Source organism: Varanus komodoensis, unplaced genomic scaffold, assembly GCF_004798865.1.
Source record: "Varanus komodoensis strain SLA01 unplaced genomic scaffold, ASM479886v1 scaffold47, whole genome shotgun sequence".
Classification (NCBI taxonomy): domain Eukaryota; kingdom Metazoa; phylum Chordata; class Lepidosauria; order Squamata; family Varanidae; genus Varanus; species Varanus komodoensis.
The window spans coordinates 7713544-7731873 of record NW_025336045.1 but is presented as its reverse complement, the minus strand read 5'-3'; the positions used below and the strand labels follow the sequence as shown (position 1 = coordinate 7731873).

Below are 18330 nucleotides of genomic sequence, written 5' to 3'. Positions count from 1 at the left end.
GGTAGTCAGGATCCATAGCCACCCTGGGCTAAAACTCGTCATCCAAACCCACTCAAAGTGTACATGCCCATCCCTAAGTAGCTGTTGGCTTAAAATGAAGCTAAGGTCCATTTCATTCTCTCAGGCCAGGCAAAAATGGCAAGGCCCAGCAGAGATGTTTGGATAGTAATTCAACTTAAGACACGTGGAGGAGGCAGAAAGAGCTTGTAAGGAAGCTTGGGGTAAATTGACCGGAATCTGTCAAGCCACTATCAGTCCCACGGCTGTGGCAAGGGGATTGAATATTGGGGCTTGCAGGGGGTCCCAAGGATTGCTGGGGACAAGGTGAGAGTGGGGCAGAGAGCTGAAGACAGAACAGGAGAAATGGGCTCCTTGGGATGCTCACCCTGTTGGCAGTCGCATGCAAGGTGGCCTCTGCATGAGGAGGCTGCTGGCTTCTAGGCTGGCTCAAACACAGCACCGCTCCAGCAAAGAGCAGCAACCAGGCCAGAGCGCCAAGCATGACTGCCTCTGGTTGCTGCTACTGGAGGTGGTGCAGTGCAGTGCCCTGCTGCTGGCAAGATCCCGTCGCTACAGCTGGGCATCAGAAAGCCATACACCAGCAGGGAAGACAGGGCACCCAGAGGCGGCCGATGAGAGCGTGGTTACAGCTGCCTTAACAGTTGCTAGTCAGAACAGGACAACAGAAAATGGAGGCTGGAGTGTCTGTTGCAGCCACAGCTGCGCTTGCTGCCAAACGTGCTAATACGAGTAGAAACGTAGAAATCACACAGAAACATGGAGGCGGGGATCACACACAAGGACAAGGTGAAGCATGGAAACCTTACAACAAGCCATTGTTTCTCGACATGGTTTCTTGGAAACCAAATGTGCAGTGCTTCACCATGGATGCTGGGGTCACACATAAACCATGCCTGTGCAGTTTCCAGCATGGCTTGTCATATGCATCAGCCAGAGTGAACCATGGTTCGTGTGTTTATTTTGTATGGCATAGCAGAATGCAGCATTATTGCATAAAAAAATCATTGAAACAATATGTAAAATGTATATAAGTCTAAATTATTTTAAAATAGGGACCATAAATCATTTTAAAAACATGTAATATGAATGATGAATAAAATTATGGATAAAATTAAGTTATGAAACATGGTAACCGTGCAGGATTGCTTGTGATATATGAATCCAGCTATAGTCTCAGACATCTCTTAAAACAGTCTGTAAGCTAATTAGTATTGCCTGCTGGAATCACACTGTCTCATTTTGGTTTAAGTGCCTGCATCAAAGCACTTGTATCATAAGCTTCAAAAGGTCTGACTATATGGGCACCTTGCAAAAGTTATCCATAAAGCTGTAGTCTCTAAAGCTGCTAGTCTTATGCACATCTGCTGGGGCTTTTAGGGGTTGAGGGCAATAATTGCATCATAAGGTACATGGATGACACAAAGCAACAACAATTGGGGAACAGTGTGCATAATTCAAGACTGTCCAGTCTGACTGGGGCACTACAGGAAAGGGGTATTCATTACCTTATAAGCTGCGTGGCTGAACCCACTACCATCCTGCTGAGATAACCATTCTGTATCAATCTGTTTTCTGTGGGGCTAGGAAAGAAAGGGCAATCTGAGGTACACTTGCCCTTCCCCAGGCAAAGGAGAATTCCCAGGCACTTAACCCTAACATTTGTGGTTAAAAGGGGATACTTCCATATTGTCCTCCTGTGACAGTATTAATGGGTTGTATAGTGTTGCATACATCCTGAATGTCAGGTTGTACTGAAGTTGTTTCTATCTTTTTATTTTTTTTTGAAAATTATAGGTCGTGAACAATTTCATGGCCTTGGGTCCATGTACTGTCGAGGAGCAGCAGCTGTTATCCTCACCTATGATGTAACCAGCTTACAAAGCATGGTGGAACTTGAGGACAGGTTCCTGGCATTGACAGACACTGCCAGTACAGACTGTGTTTTTGCTGTTGTTGGGAACAAAGCTGATCTCACAGATGCTTGTGCCTTTTTGCCGGAAATGGAAAACAAACATCACTTTGAGAAGCCCATTAACAGTTTCATGTCAACCAAGGTGAAAAAACAAGTCCATGTAGATGATGCTATAGCACTATATAAAAAGATCCTAAAATACAAAATGTTGGATGAGAAGACTGCTCCGGCAGGAGAAAAAATGTGCTTTGAAACCAGTGCGAAAACAGGATATAATGTGGATGACCTTTTTGAAACTGTATTTGAGATGGTGATACCAGTAATTTTGCAGCAGAAGACTGAGGGGCTCCCACAAACTGTAGACTTAAATAATTACAAGACAGCAAAAAATACACCATCTGGCTGTTGCAGATAGACAATGAATGTAACTTTTTCAGACTAATATGAAGGGACAAAGGAATCATGGTGACAATGCAATAAACAATTTCAGGGTCAAGTAGATGAACTACTTTTTTCTCAGAACAGCTCTTCTATAAAATTAGATTTGCATAAAAGAATGGGGCAAGGGAGGCAAAGGTTTAAAGTGGTGGGGAGCTTGAAATAATACTATAAAACTAGATTTTTAAAAATAAAGCTTTGTTATGAGGGAATTGTTTAAAGACATGTTTAGACATAAAAAGTCTAATCACTCCCAGCATTCCTTGGTAAGCTGTGCTAGTAGTGGTAGACCTTTTTCTATCTAAAATTACATGGGATTGTGCTCTGAATTGAGTTCAATGTGATATCTCTTCATTAAATGTTTGTTGCTGATCTGTCTGCTTTTTTCTGCATGCATCATCACTATATGTTTTAATAATGGTATTTTATATTTTTGTATACATCCATCTAGTAAAGAAGAATTGTGAATTGTGCAGAAGTATTCAGGAAAAGGCAAGTGCACACGGCTGCTTTGCACACATAGTGAATCTGCACATCAAAAGGAATGGTTTGTATCAGACTTGGTTTGAAGTTGGTTCATTATCCCTTCCTTCTCACAGCTGTAAGTTCACCACCACCACTGGCAAAGGAAAGCAGAGGGTCAGGTTATTCATCCATACTCATATTAACTTCAATACTGCTCAGTAGCCAGCACTCTCTGGCTACGTTTGCTGTTCATGATGGCACTAAATATAGGCCTATTTGGGATAGGTGAATAAACTGTTTACTTCTCCCTGACATCAACAGATGAGGGGAGAGAATTTAAACACAATCTAAAAATTTACAAGGCTCAAACTTTACTCTGAATTTAGCAATAGTTGGACTGTCAGATGAAAATCTCAGGAGTGCACATTTGGCCATCTAGATACATTGTCAGGAAGGGGAAGGGAAGGCAGTTGGTATACTGCTAGGAAGTCCTCCACTCCAGCCTCTTCTCTCTGTCTTCAGCATGCCCCCTTTTACCCTCCCAAGGCTCTGTTACGGCCTTGGCATGGAGTGGGGGCAGCCAGCACAGCGCCAGCCCCAGGGCAGCAGGAGTTTGGTCTTTCAATCGACAGCTCTTGAGTCTCAGCTCCTTGGAGCTGGGACTCCCATGGCTTTCCAGATGATGGATGGTGCCCTAACTTATTAAGTGAAAAATAAACAGAAAAACCCGTTCATGAATCACGGCCTTGTCGTGGCAAAGGGGCTTCTGTAGCTCAATGAAGCTATGAGCTATTCCGTGCAGGGCCACCCAAGACGGACAGGTCATAGCAGAGAGCGCTGACAAAACGTGATCCACTGGAGAAGGAAATGGCAACCCACTCCAGTATTCTTGCCATGAAAACTTCATGGACAGTACCAAAAGGCAAAAAGGTATGGTGCTGGAAGATGAGCTCCTCATGTCATAAGGTGTCCAGTGTGCTACTGGGGAAAAGCAGAGGGCTAGTACTAGTAGCGCCAGAAAGAATGAAGCGCCTGGGTCAAAGCAGAAAGGACACTCAGTTGTGGATGTATCTGGTGGTGAAATGAGAGTCGGATGCTGTAAAGATCTATACTCCATTGGAACCTGGAATGTAAGATCTATGAATCAAGGTAAGCTGGATATGGGCAAACGAGATGACAAGACTGAACATCAAAATCTTAGGAATCAGAGAACTAAAATGGACAGGAATGGGTAAATTTAATTCAGATGACCATCAGGTATACTACTACGGGCAAGAATCCCTCAGAAGAAATGAAGTAGCCTTCATAGTCAGTAAAAGAGTAGGAAAAGCAATACTGGGATACAATCTCCAAAATGACAGAATGATCTCAGTTCGAATCCAAGGCAAACCATTCAACATCACAGTAGTCCAAGTCTATGCCCCAACCACTGATGCTGAAGAGGCTGAAGTTGACCGGTTCTATGAAGGCCTACAACACCTTCTAGAATTAACACCAAAAAACAATGTCCTTATCGTCATGGGGGATTGGAATGCTAAAGTAGGAAGCCAAAAGATAACTGGAATAACAGGCAAGTTTGGCCTTGGAGTACAAAATGAAGCAGGGCACAGGCTGGTAGAATTTTGTCAAGAGAATACGATGGTCATAGCAAACACTCTTTTCCAACAACCCAAGAGACAACTCTACACATGGACATTACCAGATGGTCAACACAGAAATCAGATTGACTATGTGCTCTGCAGCCACAGATGGAGAAGCTCTGTAGAGTCAGTAAAAACTAGACCAGAAGCTGACTGTGGCTCAGATCATGAGCTTCTTGTTCCAAATTAAGGCTTAAATTGAAGAAAGTAGGGAAAAGCACTAGGCCACTCAGGTATGACCTAAATCATATTCCTGATGAATATACAGTAGAGGTGACAAATAGATTTAAGGAATATTAGATTTGTTAGACAGAGTGTCTGATGGACGGAGGTTTGCAGCATTGTACAAGAGGTAGCAACTAAAACCATCCCAAAGAAAAAGAAATGCAAGAAAGCAAAATGGCTGTCTGAGGAAGCTTTACCAATAGCTGAGGAAAGAAGGGAAGTGAAAGGCAAGGGTGAAAGGGAAAGATACACCCAATTGAATGCAGAATTCCAGAGAATAGCTAGAAGAGATAAGAATGCCTCCTTAAATGAACAGTGTAAAGGAATAGAAGAAAACAATAGAATAGACCAGAGATTTCTTCAAGAAAGTTGGAGATATGAAGGGAACGTTTTGTGCAAAGATGGGCATGATAAAGGACAAAAATGACAGGGACTAACAGAGGGGGAAGAGATTAAGAAAAAGTGGCAAGATTACACAGAAGAACTATACAAGAAAGAAAGAGCTTAAAGTCCCTGATAACCACAATGGGTTGGTCACTGACCTTGAGCAAGACTTCCTGGAATGTGAAGTCAAATGGGCCTTAGGAAGTCTGAGCAACCTAGGGAGTTCCAGAAAAACATCTCCTTCTGCTTCATTGACTATACTAAAGCCTTTGATTGTATGGATCACAACAAATTGAGGCATGTTCTTAAAGAGATGGGAGTATCAGAACATCTTATTTGTCTCTTGAGAAACCTGTATGTGGGTCAAGAAGGAACAGTAAGAACTGGACACGGAACCACTGATTGGTTCAAAATTGGGAAAGGAGTATGGCCAGGCTGTATATTGTCGCCCTGCCTATTCAACTTATATGCAGAGCACATCATGCAAAAGGCCGGGGTATATGAATCACAAGTCAGAATTAAGATTGCAAGGAGAAATATCAACAACCTCACACATGCAGATGATGCCACTCTAATGGCAGAAAGTGAAGAGGAACTCAAGAATCTCTTGATGTAGGTGAAAGAGGAGAGCACAAATTTTGTCTTGAAACTCAACATTAAGATAACTAAGATCATGGCATCAGGTCCTATTACTTCCTGGCAAATATAGTGGTATCTTGGCTCACGATCTTAATTTGTTCCAGGATTCTGGTCATGACCCAAATTGGTCATGAGCCAAGTCAGATTTCCCCATGAGGGTCAATGTAGATAAGGTTAATCCGTTCTGTAACTATTTTTAATCAGAAAAATGTGAAGCAAAGTGAGATAGAACAACAAAGATCGTGGCCATCTCCCCACCCTCCACCCTGAGCATGAGCCTGGCCATCTCCCAGCACCCCCCCCCGCATGACTCGCACCCATCATCCCTGCACGCATGCATCATCCCAGCGTGCTGTTGTGGGGGGAGATGGGCATGATCGTGGGTGTGCTGGGATGGGGGGAGAGAAGGCCGTGATCGTGCTGGGGGTGGGTAGGGGGAGAGACGGGTGCAAACACGGGTGCACTCAGGGGGGTGGAGATGGGCATGATTGTGCTAGGGGGGAGATGGCTGAGATCGTGGTTGCGCTCGTGTAGGAAAGATGGGTGAACTCACGGGCATGCTTGTGCAGGAAAGACAGGTGCGTTCTCGACCATCTCCCCCCCCCCCCCCCCCAGCACGATCATAGCCATCTCCCCACTTGGGGGGCGGGGGAGATGGCCATGTTCGTGGTCGCCACCCAAAGTGGAGTTGGCGACCTTAGTCAAAATTTTTATGAAATTTTTGTTCGCCACCCGATTTGGTCGTGAACTGAGGTATTCGTGAGCCAAGGCACCACTGTAGATGGGGAAGAAATGGAGGTAGGGACAGATTCTGATGCTTCCGAGACCTGTGAAGTGCTTAGAAGGAGTAGATGGAATGAGCTGGTGAGAAAAATCTCCAAAAACTGAGGTGTTTAAAAATAGGCATAACCAAGGCACTTCTTTTTTTAGTCCCCCTTTTAATTTTTTTAAATATAGAAAGGAAAATACATAAATACAAACATCACAATATCAATATTGTACCACACAAAACCCAACTAATAAAGAAGTAAATAACTCTGTGCCCCCACAACCCAGGAGAGGAAAACAGGTGAGAACAACGGTGCCCATCTCAGTGCCACACGATGGGGCAACATGTGGTCCCACCGTGTGGGCTTATCAGACAGCAGCAGACTGCAGAAGCCGACCAAGCCCCAGTGAGGGAGGCTTTCTGGGGGCTGCCCAGCAGCTGTTCCCGTGTCCACTTTGAGCTCGTTTGCTGGTCAGAATGGCATGGGGTGCTCTGCCAAATGCTGTCCTGAGGGCCTGCTCCAGGGTGGCCACAGCATTCCCACAGTCCGCAAGGGAGGATATTTGACGAATGAGGTCAGAGTCTCGGGGCTCCCTGTGGGCTTCTCCGGATCACTGCATCATCTCCCGGGGACTCAGAGGCCCACTTACACAGGATCTGCTGCAGGATATTCCCAGGGGTTGCTGTCAGGTCTGAAGTTCCCAGGATGCTCCTTCTGCTCCTTCTGAAGATGGGGGCAGCAGGAGCCCTCCGGCAATCATCCGGCACCTCACCCGTCCCCATAATTTCTCCAGAACAACAGACAGCCCTTCAGAGGGTATTTGGGCCTATTCCTGTATTGCCCTGGGGTGGGGTTCCTCAGGCCTGGAGAGTTGCGTTTGTGCAAAGCAACGAGGCACTTCTTTACCATGTCCTCGTGAATCTCAAGCCTCGCTCCATCTCCTTCAGGGGTACTTCAGTTTGGGGAATAGGGGCATGGGGGTCATAGACCACTTCCACTTTCTGTATGTGTCCTTTTTTTCGACCTGGCACCTCAAAACTTTTCGTGGAGCCACACTCGTGTCTTCTGTTGCCTTCTGTTTTACGTTTTTTGTAGGAATTGTTTCTTCGTGTCCGTCAAATGAGCTTTTCAGCAGCATCCCACCCAAGCAGGTCTGCCTTCTTCCTTAGGGGCACTTGCCACACGACCTGGCTTACGATTGCCTGAATTCTGCTTTCCCCAAATCTGAAGAATGTGCATTTCCCACTCAGGTGCTGCATCCTTGACAATCAGGGGCTCGTGTGGCAGCGATCCCTTTTGCCTGGAGCTCCTGTGACTTCCCGGAACATCCACGCCATGCACTAAGGCATCCCCATTCCTCAGGATTGAGGCCAGTGTGCCCAGTCCTCTGAGGATCATGTGGTTTGGATTCCTTGTGGAGCAGTGTTGCTCTGCAGATGTTGCTGTTGTTGGTTTACTGCAGGTCTGGGGTGGGGGGGAGGGATCTGGCAGCATGAGCCGAGTTCTCTGCCAGGCAATGCCACAGGGTGGGGGGGAGGGTGCAAGTGCTAAGACAAGGTGCTCCTGCTGCTTTCAGGAAGGGATCCTGGGGCAGGTGAACATGAAACCCTTTCCAGGGTGAGAATGTCCCCTCCCAGAATTCCAATGGGTTCCCAGCCTGTGTTGTGGACTGCAGTAGGGCAGCATTCGGACCGGTTCCCCTCGTCACAGTCAGTGATGGATTGCAGTGTCATGGGAACCCAGACCCATTTCCCCAGCTGGCTGGCTGGCTGGAAGAGGCAGACCCCCGAAGCCTTGGGCTGTTCCAGGGAATGCAGTGCAGTGTGAAATCAGCCAACCTGTCGCATCCTGGGTGCCAGCCGGCCTGAATGCACCCAAGCTGCCCTTGGAGAGCAGCTGCAATGGCTCCACCCCTTTGGGGTGCTCAGCCTTTAGGGTCACAGTGGCTGTTCCCCATTTCTCCTCCCATGGGGAGGGGAAGGGAAATCTGGCCTTTGTGACCCCCATGGGGCAACAACAAGCAAGCTATTCCGATTGGGAAGGTTTCTGACAAAGCCAGGCATCAAACAGCCCAGCCCAGCCTAGCCTAAAGAGCAGAAGCGATTCTTCATCCAGGAAATACAGGATGCTTTCATTGGACGTGTCAAAAACCTTCAAGAAATGGAAATAGGGATTTTCTTCCCAGATTTGGCAAAGAGAGAACATGGGTCTCTTCACAGGGTCTCTCCTCTCCCTGACCAGTGCATGCCTTAGCTGGGTGCTGGAGCATGTGCCATGGCCTCAGAAAAGGAATCAGAGAGAACTGAGCCCATGGCCAGGAGTGTCCTGTCCTACAGAGGACAGTCTGCTAACTGAAGGACTCCCCACCCCCTCATTGCATCTGCAGCTCCTGCAGGATTAAATATCCCCGTCAGCCCACCCTGCAAGAAGGTGAAGCAGCAGGAGGTCCTGAAGGTTCCCCATCCTGAGCAAGGAGCCTGCTGAATCAAGCCACTGGGCCAAGCGACACACAAAGGGCTCCACACACACCACTCTTCTGCTCCTGGCTGAAATCAGCTGCTCCTGCTCAAATCTACAGTCAAACTTTTCAGCTGGGACTATTCTCTCTTCCTACTGTAAACCTCGCTAGGATGCCAACTGCCTTGGACCTTATCCTTAGAAGGGATACGAATCAGCATAACACCAAAGAACAAAAGCTCCCATTCTCCCAGGAGCACCACACCACCTCGCAGACAAGAGGGATGGGCACTGACCTGCCTCTGCTCCTCCTGGCGCCATCCCTCCTTCATCTCCGTCCACTTCCTCCATGTGGTAACGAGCAAGAAGAGCTGGTTCTCCCGTGGCGGTCCAGAGGGATTTCCCTCCTCCAAGGAATGTGCTGTCTCCCCGGGATGCCATTGCACCGGAATATACCATTGTGGATGCGTGCCCTTTGCCCTGTTCCCTCGCAGGCTCCCTCCACCCTCCACACAGGTGTTAGACCTGAAGCCAACTCATGCACAAGTCATCCATGGCCGCAGAGATGGCCATCTGCAAACTCCTGGAGGGAGCAAGTCCTGGCTGGGCCTGTGGTGAGAAGGTTCAACAGATGATATTGTTGATATCCAGATGATACTGCCTGAGGCAATATGGCCCTTTAAAAAATCTAGCGGCATTTGGAACTAAGGCAGGGCTTAATATTCACAAGCAAAATTATTGAAACTGGATTCAACTAAAATTGAAAAGACAGGACTAAAAATGTTAGAAATTTCAACTGATTATTTAGGAATAACATGTTTAGGAATATGTCTGTCAAAACTTTTATTTGTTTTAAGTTAATTTCAATTTCTAATATGCTAAATTGGTTTGGACGTATTTTGAAATGTACCTGCTAAGAAAGCATGATGCAGACTAAACTGGGAAAAAGCCTTTGATATTGCCTGAGGCTTGATGGCCCTTAAAAAAATCTAGCAGCAGCTTGTGCTAAGGCAGGGCTGAAAACTCTCACAGAAAATTCCAGTTTATTGACACTGGATGGAACTAGAACTGAAAAAGCCAAGACTAAAACCTTGGAAGAGATGGTGTCGTATACTCATTCCTGATTTATCCAGTGCTTCCTGGCTGGCCACAGCACTGCTGCAAGTGTCATCCTGGAAAACGAGTTATCAGGCTCTCATTAGGTTTGGAAAAATACACCGAACCCTAGAAGGAGTTCTTTTGGGGTGGGCAGCGGGAGTAAATCACAAACCAAACAGATATTTCTGAGCAAAGTTTATGTCTGTGTTCTGGTTTGTAACTTTCTCATACAATCTAGATTGTGACATGGGCAGGTTCATCTGTCTCTGTCTTATCAATTATTCTATGATATATCTATCTATCATCTCTACCTACCTATCTTCCATCCATCCATCCTCAGTATAATGTAACTATTCCAGCCCTTTTTATCCTAAGCACTGCCTGGGTGTTGAATTTCTGGTACGAAGAGGCAGACCTTGCCCACAGGATTGCTCTCTCTGAAGACTGGATGCTGCTGTAAAAAGGATGGCAATGGAAACAGAAGGACTGGCGGGCTTCTCTCCAGGATGAGAGAACTGAGCATCCGCACAGCTGGGCACTCCCTCCTCACCCCTCTGCACGGTCGCCAGGAATCCATCTGTGCATGATTCCTTCTCCTGCCCCTGAAACCTCTCGAATCCCACTGGTTTGTGCCTCTTCACCAGTCAGCAGTTAGAGTGGGGACCGTGGGCCTGAGCAGCCTGCAGGACAGGAGCTGTCCCTCACCTGGTGGCTCTGTGGAGGGGGCAGGTGGGAGAAGCAGCCTTACCTGTGGCAGGACTTCCGCAGGACTTGCCTGCAGTGATGCAGCTGGTGAGGAAGGGCCTGGTGTGGATGGCCCAGATTCCTGTAATCAGGTTGGTGCATGAACTTGGTGTGGGTCTAGTGTATCGCTGATGTCCCACGCTCACCATGAAGGGTCTTTTGCATTCCTGCCCATTTGGCTGGGGGCTGCCCCTGGAAAACTGAGCCTGACTGATTTGTGATTATGCCGGAGACCCTTCTGGGAAACACCTCGGCCTGTTCTTGATGAGACAGGGCAGGGCAGGACCCCCCGCCCCGCATTTTGCGGTTCACGCAGGAGGTACTGAGGCAGCCTCAGAACTGGGACCATTCTCTTCTTCAAATGGGAAACTGATGTCTATCAGCTGACGGCTGCGAGGACTATATTGGAATACGGAAGGCAAGCGCTCCCTGGACACCCCACCCGCCTGACTGCCGTGCCAGCGCAGGCAGCGTGGACGAGCTCTGACCTCCTCTTTCTCCTCAGCACTCCGGCGCCCGCCCAGCTGCATCCACTTGGTCGGTGAAGCAAAGAGGAGGAAGGCTCAGTCACAAGGCGGATTGACAGCAAGTTATTTCTGGCTGGCCCAGAGGAGCTTCCCCCTGCCCTGGGGCAGATGCTGAGGATATGCCCCTGGGAAACGAGCAGCTGCCTGCATATGGCTGGCGCAGGAATGTTGCCAGGCATGGGCTTGAGCCTGATCCCTCACCAGCTCACTGCATCCTGCATGGAGATACTCTCCTGGACTCGGATTTATGCTCAAGGACTCTATGGCCGCCAGGATGGCCTTGGACAGCATCCTCGGTGATGCGGTTCCTCTGGGACCTGTGGCGAGATGGTGCGAGGATCCAGTCAGTGGAACGCTTTGCTTTGTGCCATGTGCCAGCCAAGGGAGGCTTCAGCAGGCTGGCACATGGAGGGAGTGCAGCAGCCCCCCAACATTTGGCTCTTTGCGGGGACGTACCTGAAATGGTGCCCTCTGTGGGTATGTTTGTGCGTGTGTATGAGTGTTGACAGACTGCCACTCTGTGCAAGCCCCAGCAAGCATGCTATAGTCGGCTTTGGGGATGCATGAAGGCAGTCGGTGTCCTTCGCGGCAACACTGTTGCCCATTTCCTTGGTCCCCCTCTGCTTGCCACCCCCACAGCACTGCGGAAGTTAATGTAGGTGAAACATGAAATGGCCACGCACAATCCTCAGTGGTGCCTTCTGAATGGTGCAAGGCACAGTCGGCCACATGTCCATTTCTATCAGCTTGGCAGCAGCCACTCAGCCACAGACCTCCGACTGCAAAGGTGCGAGAAGGTCAGTTCCTCAGAATGTGGGGATGGCACAAATCTGCAGTGGCAGAGGAGCACCACGGTCCTCTCTTGGCATTCTTTGGGGTCCCCCGTACAGCCAGAATTGCAAACTGTCCTGCTTCCAATTGCCCCCCCCCCACCCCCCGGCACCTAGACATGCAGGAGCCACTTACCTTGGCTGTTGCAGGTCACCTCTGTCCCCGGTAGGTTTTCTGTGAAGCAAAGCAAGCAAGAAACTGTTGCAGGGTCTAAGAATGTAGGAGAAGTAAAACTGACCTGGAGAGCCACAATGGATTCACCTTGCATATTGCTTGAGAAGCAAGTCTTCGGAAAAGACCCTCTTGGCTTTCTTCGCAAGGTCTGGGTTAGGTGAGCTCCTGGGGCCCAGTCCTGCCCTGTCATCCTGGCGCTTCTGTGCCTACCTCCATCCACTGCTCCAGCCCCTCTGCAAAAGCACTTCCTCCAGTTCTCCCCTTCCGGAATGACCCTGAATCCACCACTGGAGCTGCTTGTTTCCAGGCTGCCCCCCAGGCAAAATCCAGGATCCTTCCCGGTGGAGCGCTTCTCGTGCAATCAGGCATGGCTTCCTCGTGCCATCATCCTGCCTCTGTTAGGGATTTTTTTTTTGCAGGGCAGGGGAGACGCAGAAGCAGTGGGAAGCTCAGAAGGACTGCCAGAGCCTCGGAATGGATCCCCTTGGAAAGGAGCACTCCTGCCAGACATGTGCAAATGTGTGATCATGGCTGCAGGTGCTCCACATCGGAGGCTCTACCTGCTGAGGACCATTGTGCACGTGTGCGCCCTTAACTCTTTCTACTGATCCCAGGGCTAGTCCTCTGCTGAGGTTTACTGAACCTCAACTCCAGGCTTCCTAGATTGTGTCTTTGCTGCATCTGTTTTTCCATCTCCACCTCCCTTCCCGGGACTTACCTGCAAACACTCCTCCTGTGTGGCCTTGTGCTGCAAAAGCAGGCATCTGGTGGTGGTGCTGCTGACGCCCAGAGCCTGCAGTGGAAAGGTTCGATGCCAGGTCAGCAGCGGGAAGGCCACTTTGCCTGCGCCCATCGTTCCCTGGCCGCAGACCCCAAGCAATGCAATCAAGCCAACCCCGTGGCAGACCCTGAGCCCTGCTTTTCACCCCCCTACACCTCCCACAAGTGATGCTTCTTCCCTGGCTATGGAGCGGGCACATGGCCTTAGGGGTCCTCTGGGGGAGCATGGTACAGGGGGCTGAGGGTGTGAAGGATCTCTGAGGCTGGGGCATCAAGGGTTGGGCTCAGGACGAAACTAAGAAGCTAAGTCCCCCAAAACACTGCTAACCCTAACCCTAAACTACTATTGAACTAAACAAATATGCAACTAAACTACTAAACTATGATCTACTAACTAGTGAATCACAAATCTAAACTACTAACCTCTAAATCTAAACTACTAAACACAAAACTATCATGTATAGAACTAAATTAACTAAGAAAATACAAATAAAGATAATTAAAAGCAAAGAACAACTACCTATCTAAACCTAAAGACTAAAACTCCAGCTCTTCCCACCTCAGCCCTTCTCTCCTCTCCTCGCCTCACAACTCCACACTGAGCCCAATGGTCCAACGGTCTCGCAGGACCTCTCCCAGGAATTCGGGAGTGCCATGGCAATTGGAACCACAGCACTGGGGAGCATCCTCTGAGTTGCCAGGTGTGGCTTTGCGTGAATGCTCTCTGCTGAGAAAGGCCTCACCAGGGAACTGCAGAGGGAGGAAGAGGGGCACCCCCAATGTGCATTGTGATCCTCAAGACAAAGCATAGCTTTACACCACTATCAGCGGGTTCACCTGAATGTCTGGTCTTGTGTTGATTATTCTTTGTCTGTGTTCAGAAGAATACCTGAAATTCTGCATCTGCATCCATGCCCTATTGACTCAATGAAACAGTTCTCAACCCCCCACAAGTAGTTCATTGAGCTGCATACATACATGGAAGGACATGCAACCAACAGAGTTGATCTTGGTCTGATAGAATAGCAACTATACATGAAAACAAGGAAAAGAAAAGAAAGTCTCTGCTGTCAAAGAGGAAGCTAGGAGTAGAAAGAAGCCAGGTGGAAGATTACTAAAAGCAAGGTCATCTTTTTCATACAGAGATCAGTGTATCTGCGAGCCAAGCAGTTTGGCCTTCACTCTCCCTCCAAAGAGTTGTTCTTTCTGGTCCAGTTGTTGCTAATTTGCTGATCAGAATGCTGTGTGGCACTATGTGGAAAGCTTTGCTACAGTTTAGGTGGATTCTGTCCACAGTGTTCCCGTTGTCCTTTTGGGAAGTTACCCATTCAAAAAATGAGATTAAATTAGTGTGACAGGATTGATTTTTGATCAATCCATGCTGGCCTCTGTAATCACTGCATTTTCTTCAAGATGTTTGCAGGTGGAGTTTTTAATCATTTGCTGCAGAATTTTTCCAGGGATTGATGTCAGACTAACTAGTCATTAGTTCCTAGGTTCATTTCTCCCCCCACTCCTCTTTTGAAGATAGGGACAATGTTAGCCCTTCTCCAGTTCTCTGGCCCTTCTCCTGTTTTCCAGGATCTGCCAAAGAGAATAGCCAGTGTTCTGAGAGCTCTTCCACGAGCTCTTTTATGACGCTGGGAGGGAGGTTGTTGGGCCCTGAAGATCTGAATGTGTTGATTCCATCTAGGTATTCCTTGACCACTTGTCTGTCCATCTCGAGCTGCCATCTCTAACATTCAGCATATTCTTCCTCTTGTGGAAGAAGACTGAGGCGAAGTAGGACTTGAGCCCCTCTGCCGTTTCCTTGTTGTCAGTTATCACTCTGCCATCCACTTTAAGTAGCTGGGCACCTTTCTCTTTCTCATGTCTTTTGTTCCGGATGGACCTGATGATGGCTTTATTGTTCTTAGCATCCATTGCTATTCTCAGTTCATTTCCTGCTTTAGCCTTCCTGGCGCCATCCCTGCAACTCCTTGTTATTGGTTTATACTCTTCCTTTGTGGCCTGACCCTGCTTCCACTTCCTGTACATGTTTTTTTCCCTTTCAGGCGGTCACTTAACTTTTTGTGGAGTCATGTGGACTTCCTGTGCTGCCTTCTACACTGCTCTTGATGGAATTTTTCATAGTTGTGCTTGCAGAATCTTCTTTTACAAGATTTCCCACCTCTCTTGGACTCCTCTTGTCTTAAGAATGAGTTGCCATGGCACTTCACTTGTCATTTTTCTGAGTTTTTTAAAGTTGGCTTTCTTGAAATCCAGGGTACATGTTTGGCTCCAGTTACCCTTTTCCTCCTCTGAACTTGAGAATTCAAGTATCACATAGTCACTTTCCCCCAGAGTTCCTGTGGTTGTTTTGTCCACCCGGCATCCGTGTTAGTGCTGAACCAAGGATAGCTGATCCTCTTGTAGCTTCCTCTGCTTTGTGCTGGAGGAAGCTGTTGACAGCACGTGCCAGGAATCTCTGGGAGGTGCCATGCTTGGCAGGATTTGTCTCCCAGCCTACCTCAGGGAAATTGAAGTCCCCCGTGATGACTACATCATTCTTGGACATGCTGGAAAGTTGCTTTTCGAAGGTTGCATCCTTGTCCTCTTCTTGACTGGGTGTTCAGTACTAGATGCCAATAACTATGTTTTTCTTACTTGTTGCTCCCTTTATATTAAACTGGATGCTTTTGATGGGCTACTAAGTTCCTCTTCTTGTATTTCTGTGCAGACAGACATGTTTAAGTTTAGTTTAAAACCCTCCCAATGACCTTTTTCATGCAGTGACCAGATATCTGCAGACCATCATTTTCCATGAGTTCATCTTCCAGGAACCTTAGCTTGTGGTCCCAGAATCCAAATTTGAAGTCATTCTCTTGAAGGATTGTGCTTTCCCTGACAGTTCCTCTTCCACGTACTGGTAGGATTGAGGAGAAGACTATCTGGGCCCCAGTGTTTTTGATTTTCTCCCCCAAGCTTAGAAGTCTGAGGTGATTTCAGCAAAGCTTCTCATGGCAGTATCATTAGTTCCCACATGGAAGAGGAGAAAGGGCTATTTGTCAGTCGGTCGTATGACTTGTGTGAACTGGTTGGTTATCTCTTTAATATTGGTGCCAGGGAGACAGCATCCTTGGTGAGTCTCTGGGTCATCATGACATGCATATTTGTCCATCTTGTGCAACAGGGAGCCTCCCACAACTCTCCCTCTTCTCCTTTTGGTGTAGCAAACTTTGGTATCCTTTTCTTTCCTGACTGGTCTTTTGTCTCTTTTCCAGATTTAAAGTGTGTCATGTACTTCTTCCACAGAGGCTTTCTCCCTCATCCCTTCCTTTGTTGTGACAGCTGGTGCTCTTGAATCTCTTCACTAAAGGTTAGCAGCTAAAGGTGAGCAGCACAGCCCTACTACTAGATGGAAGCGTGTTACAAGGAAGAAACAAGTGCATGCGTATGTGCGTGCACCAAAGGCGCTGCCAGGAAACTTGTAACGAACATGGTTGGGAGCCATCTCTCAACAGTGGCAGTACCTGACGTGACTCAGAAGGGGAAGGCACATTGCTGGCATGGGGAGAGCTCTGTTGAGTACTTATGGGGCAGCTCCAGTTTAAATCCACACCCTGCTCATTGCGGGAAAGGAATGCCTCGGAAATGCTACGGGCCCCTAGTGTGGAAGTGACTCTACAGTACAACACAACCGTGCAAAATTTCACAAGGGCTCAAATGCTGCAGATGCGGAAGCTTTTCCACACAGTCGCCTGAATGGGCTGCAACATTCCTCAAGGTGAGCAGGAGAAAGTGGGCCCTGCTGGGTCTGCGCCCACGATCAGCAGCATTAAATGTTCTCCTGAAATGTTGGAAGGAAAAGGGAATGCCTTCTCCCTGCACAGGGGAGGCAAGAAGAATGCCCGTGTCTTTGGAAGCACCAACGGATTGGGCCCCAGTGCTGTGCCATGTGTCACCGCTTGGCTTCCCTTGCTCTCCTGGGCTTGGGAAAGGGAAATCGGCCCATTCCTCAAACTGGCCTCCAGAGGCTCTGCTCTGAGCCCTGGGAGCACGAGAGGATCATTGGGGCAGGTTGAAGTCCACAAGAGTTCGGGGGTGTCATGCAAGCTGCAGACTGACCACAGGGAGGGGTTCTGGGAGGAACCCTCAGGCCAGGTATGCAGGTGCAAGGTGAAAGACACGCAGGCAAGGAGGGATCATCCCCCATCTCTGGAGCAGCTGCACTTCAGCTTCCAGCTTCATCTGACACAGAACGCAATGCAATGAATAAAAAAGGGAAGGAAGGAAGAGCCCGACATCTGTCTAAAAACAGGATGACTGGAGGAGGAGCTTCTGCGGAAGAGGACTCTCCAAACCATGACTGCCTCAGATGGGCAAGTGGTGCCTGCAGGGCTATTTCAGGGCTCTCCTGCCTGATGCTTTGGACTCAGAATACCCTGGGCACACATGCAAGCGCCGCCTGGGGAAAGGAGGCCCAGGTGCTGTTGCCTGAGCAGGAGGCTGCACAGAGCTGGGCAGGGGAGGGCAGCGTGTCACTGAGCAGTGATTCCAGCAGTTTCCGGGAGAGGGGGGAGCACAGGGGAATACGCGTGCAGTGGGACCCATACTGCACCCTCTGGCTCCACACCAAAGAGGCCACAGGTTCCATGCGCAGGGGTGTTGCCAGCTCTCCCTGGCCCACCCATCTGAATCTCCCTCTGCTCATCTGTAGGATCCTCCCTTGAGTGCACCGAACACCGAAGAACAGGCACTCCGCCTCCAAGGAGGGCATCTCGCCAAGTGTGCGTGCATGTCCCCCCGGGGCATTCCCTGCTCTCACTGCCCTGTCCTTCCTGGTTCCTCAGCACTGAAGCCCACCGCTCACTCCCCACCCCACCGCTTTGCCCCTTTGGCCTGTGGGTCAGAAGGACGCAGTTGTGAAGCACTTGAGACAGCAGCCAGTTCTCCGCCACGTTTCGGCCTGAGCAGAAGTGTGTGCAGAGTCACCCCCAGGTCACCTTGACACACTTGCCACATGCACCACAAGCAGCGGACCCTGACTGGGCCTGGGATGGGGAAGGGAGCCCCAGGTGCACTTCCATCTTCCCGCTCGGGGAAAAGTGCCCTGCTTCCCACCGGTTCCCTGGGACAATGTGCTGGTTCTGCCCATCCAAAAGGCCTGCTGCACTTCCATGAGCCTGCCGGGCAAATCGGATCTGCAGAGGTGCCCCTCGGCTCCAGGGACCTGGCGGTGCTTC

At 48.9% G+C, this 18330-nt stretch overlaps 1 protein-coding gene across 3 annotated transcripts in view; it reads left to right on the top strand.

Moving 5' to 3' along the window:
* The window catches only part of RAB20 (RAB20, member RAS oncogene family), a 32814-nt gene extending 16058 nt beyond the window's left edge, over nucleotides 1–16756 (top strand). The window contains exons 2-4 of one of the 3 annotated variants that reach the window (XR_006416185.1): nucleotides 1816–2075; nucleotides 2823–2918; nucleotides 16369–16756. Coding sequence is in view for 2 of the 3 variants with exons in the window: in XM_044445158.1 (XP_044301093.1) it covers nucleotides 1816–2348 (533 nt within the window). In the remaining variant the exon portion in view is untranslated. Of the gene's footprint in view, nucleotides 1–1815; nucleotides 2744–2822; nucleotides 3575–16368 lie in introns of those variants that run through there. The other 2 variants (XM_044445159.1, XM_044445158.1) reach the window with 2 other exon arrangements.
* Nucleotides 16757–18330: the final 1574 nt, after the last annotated feature.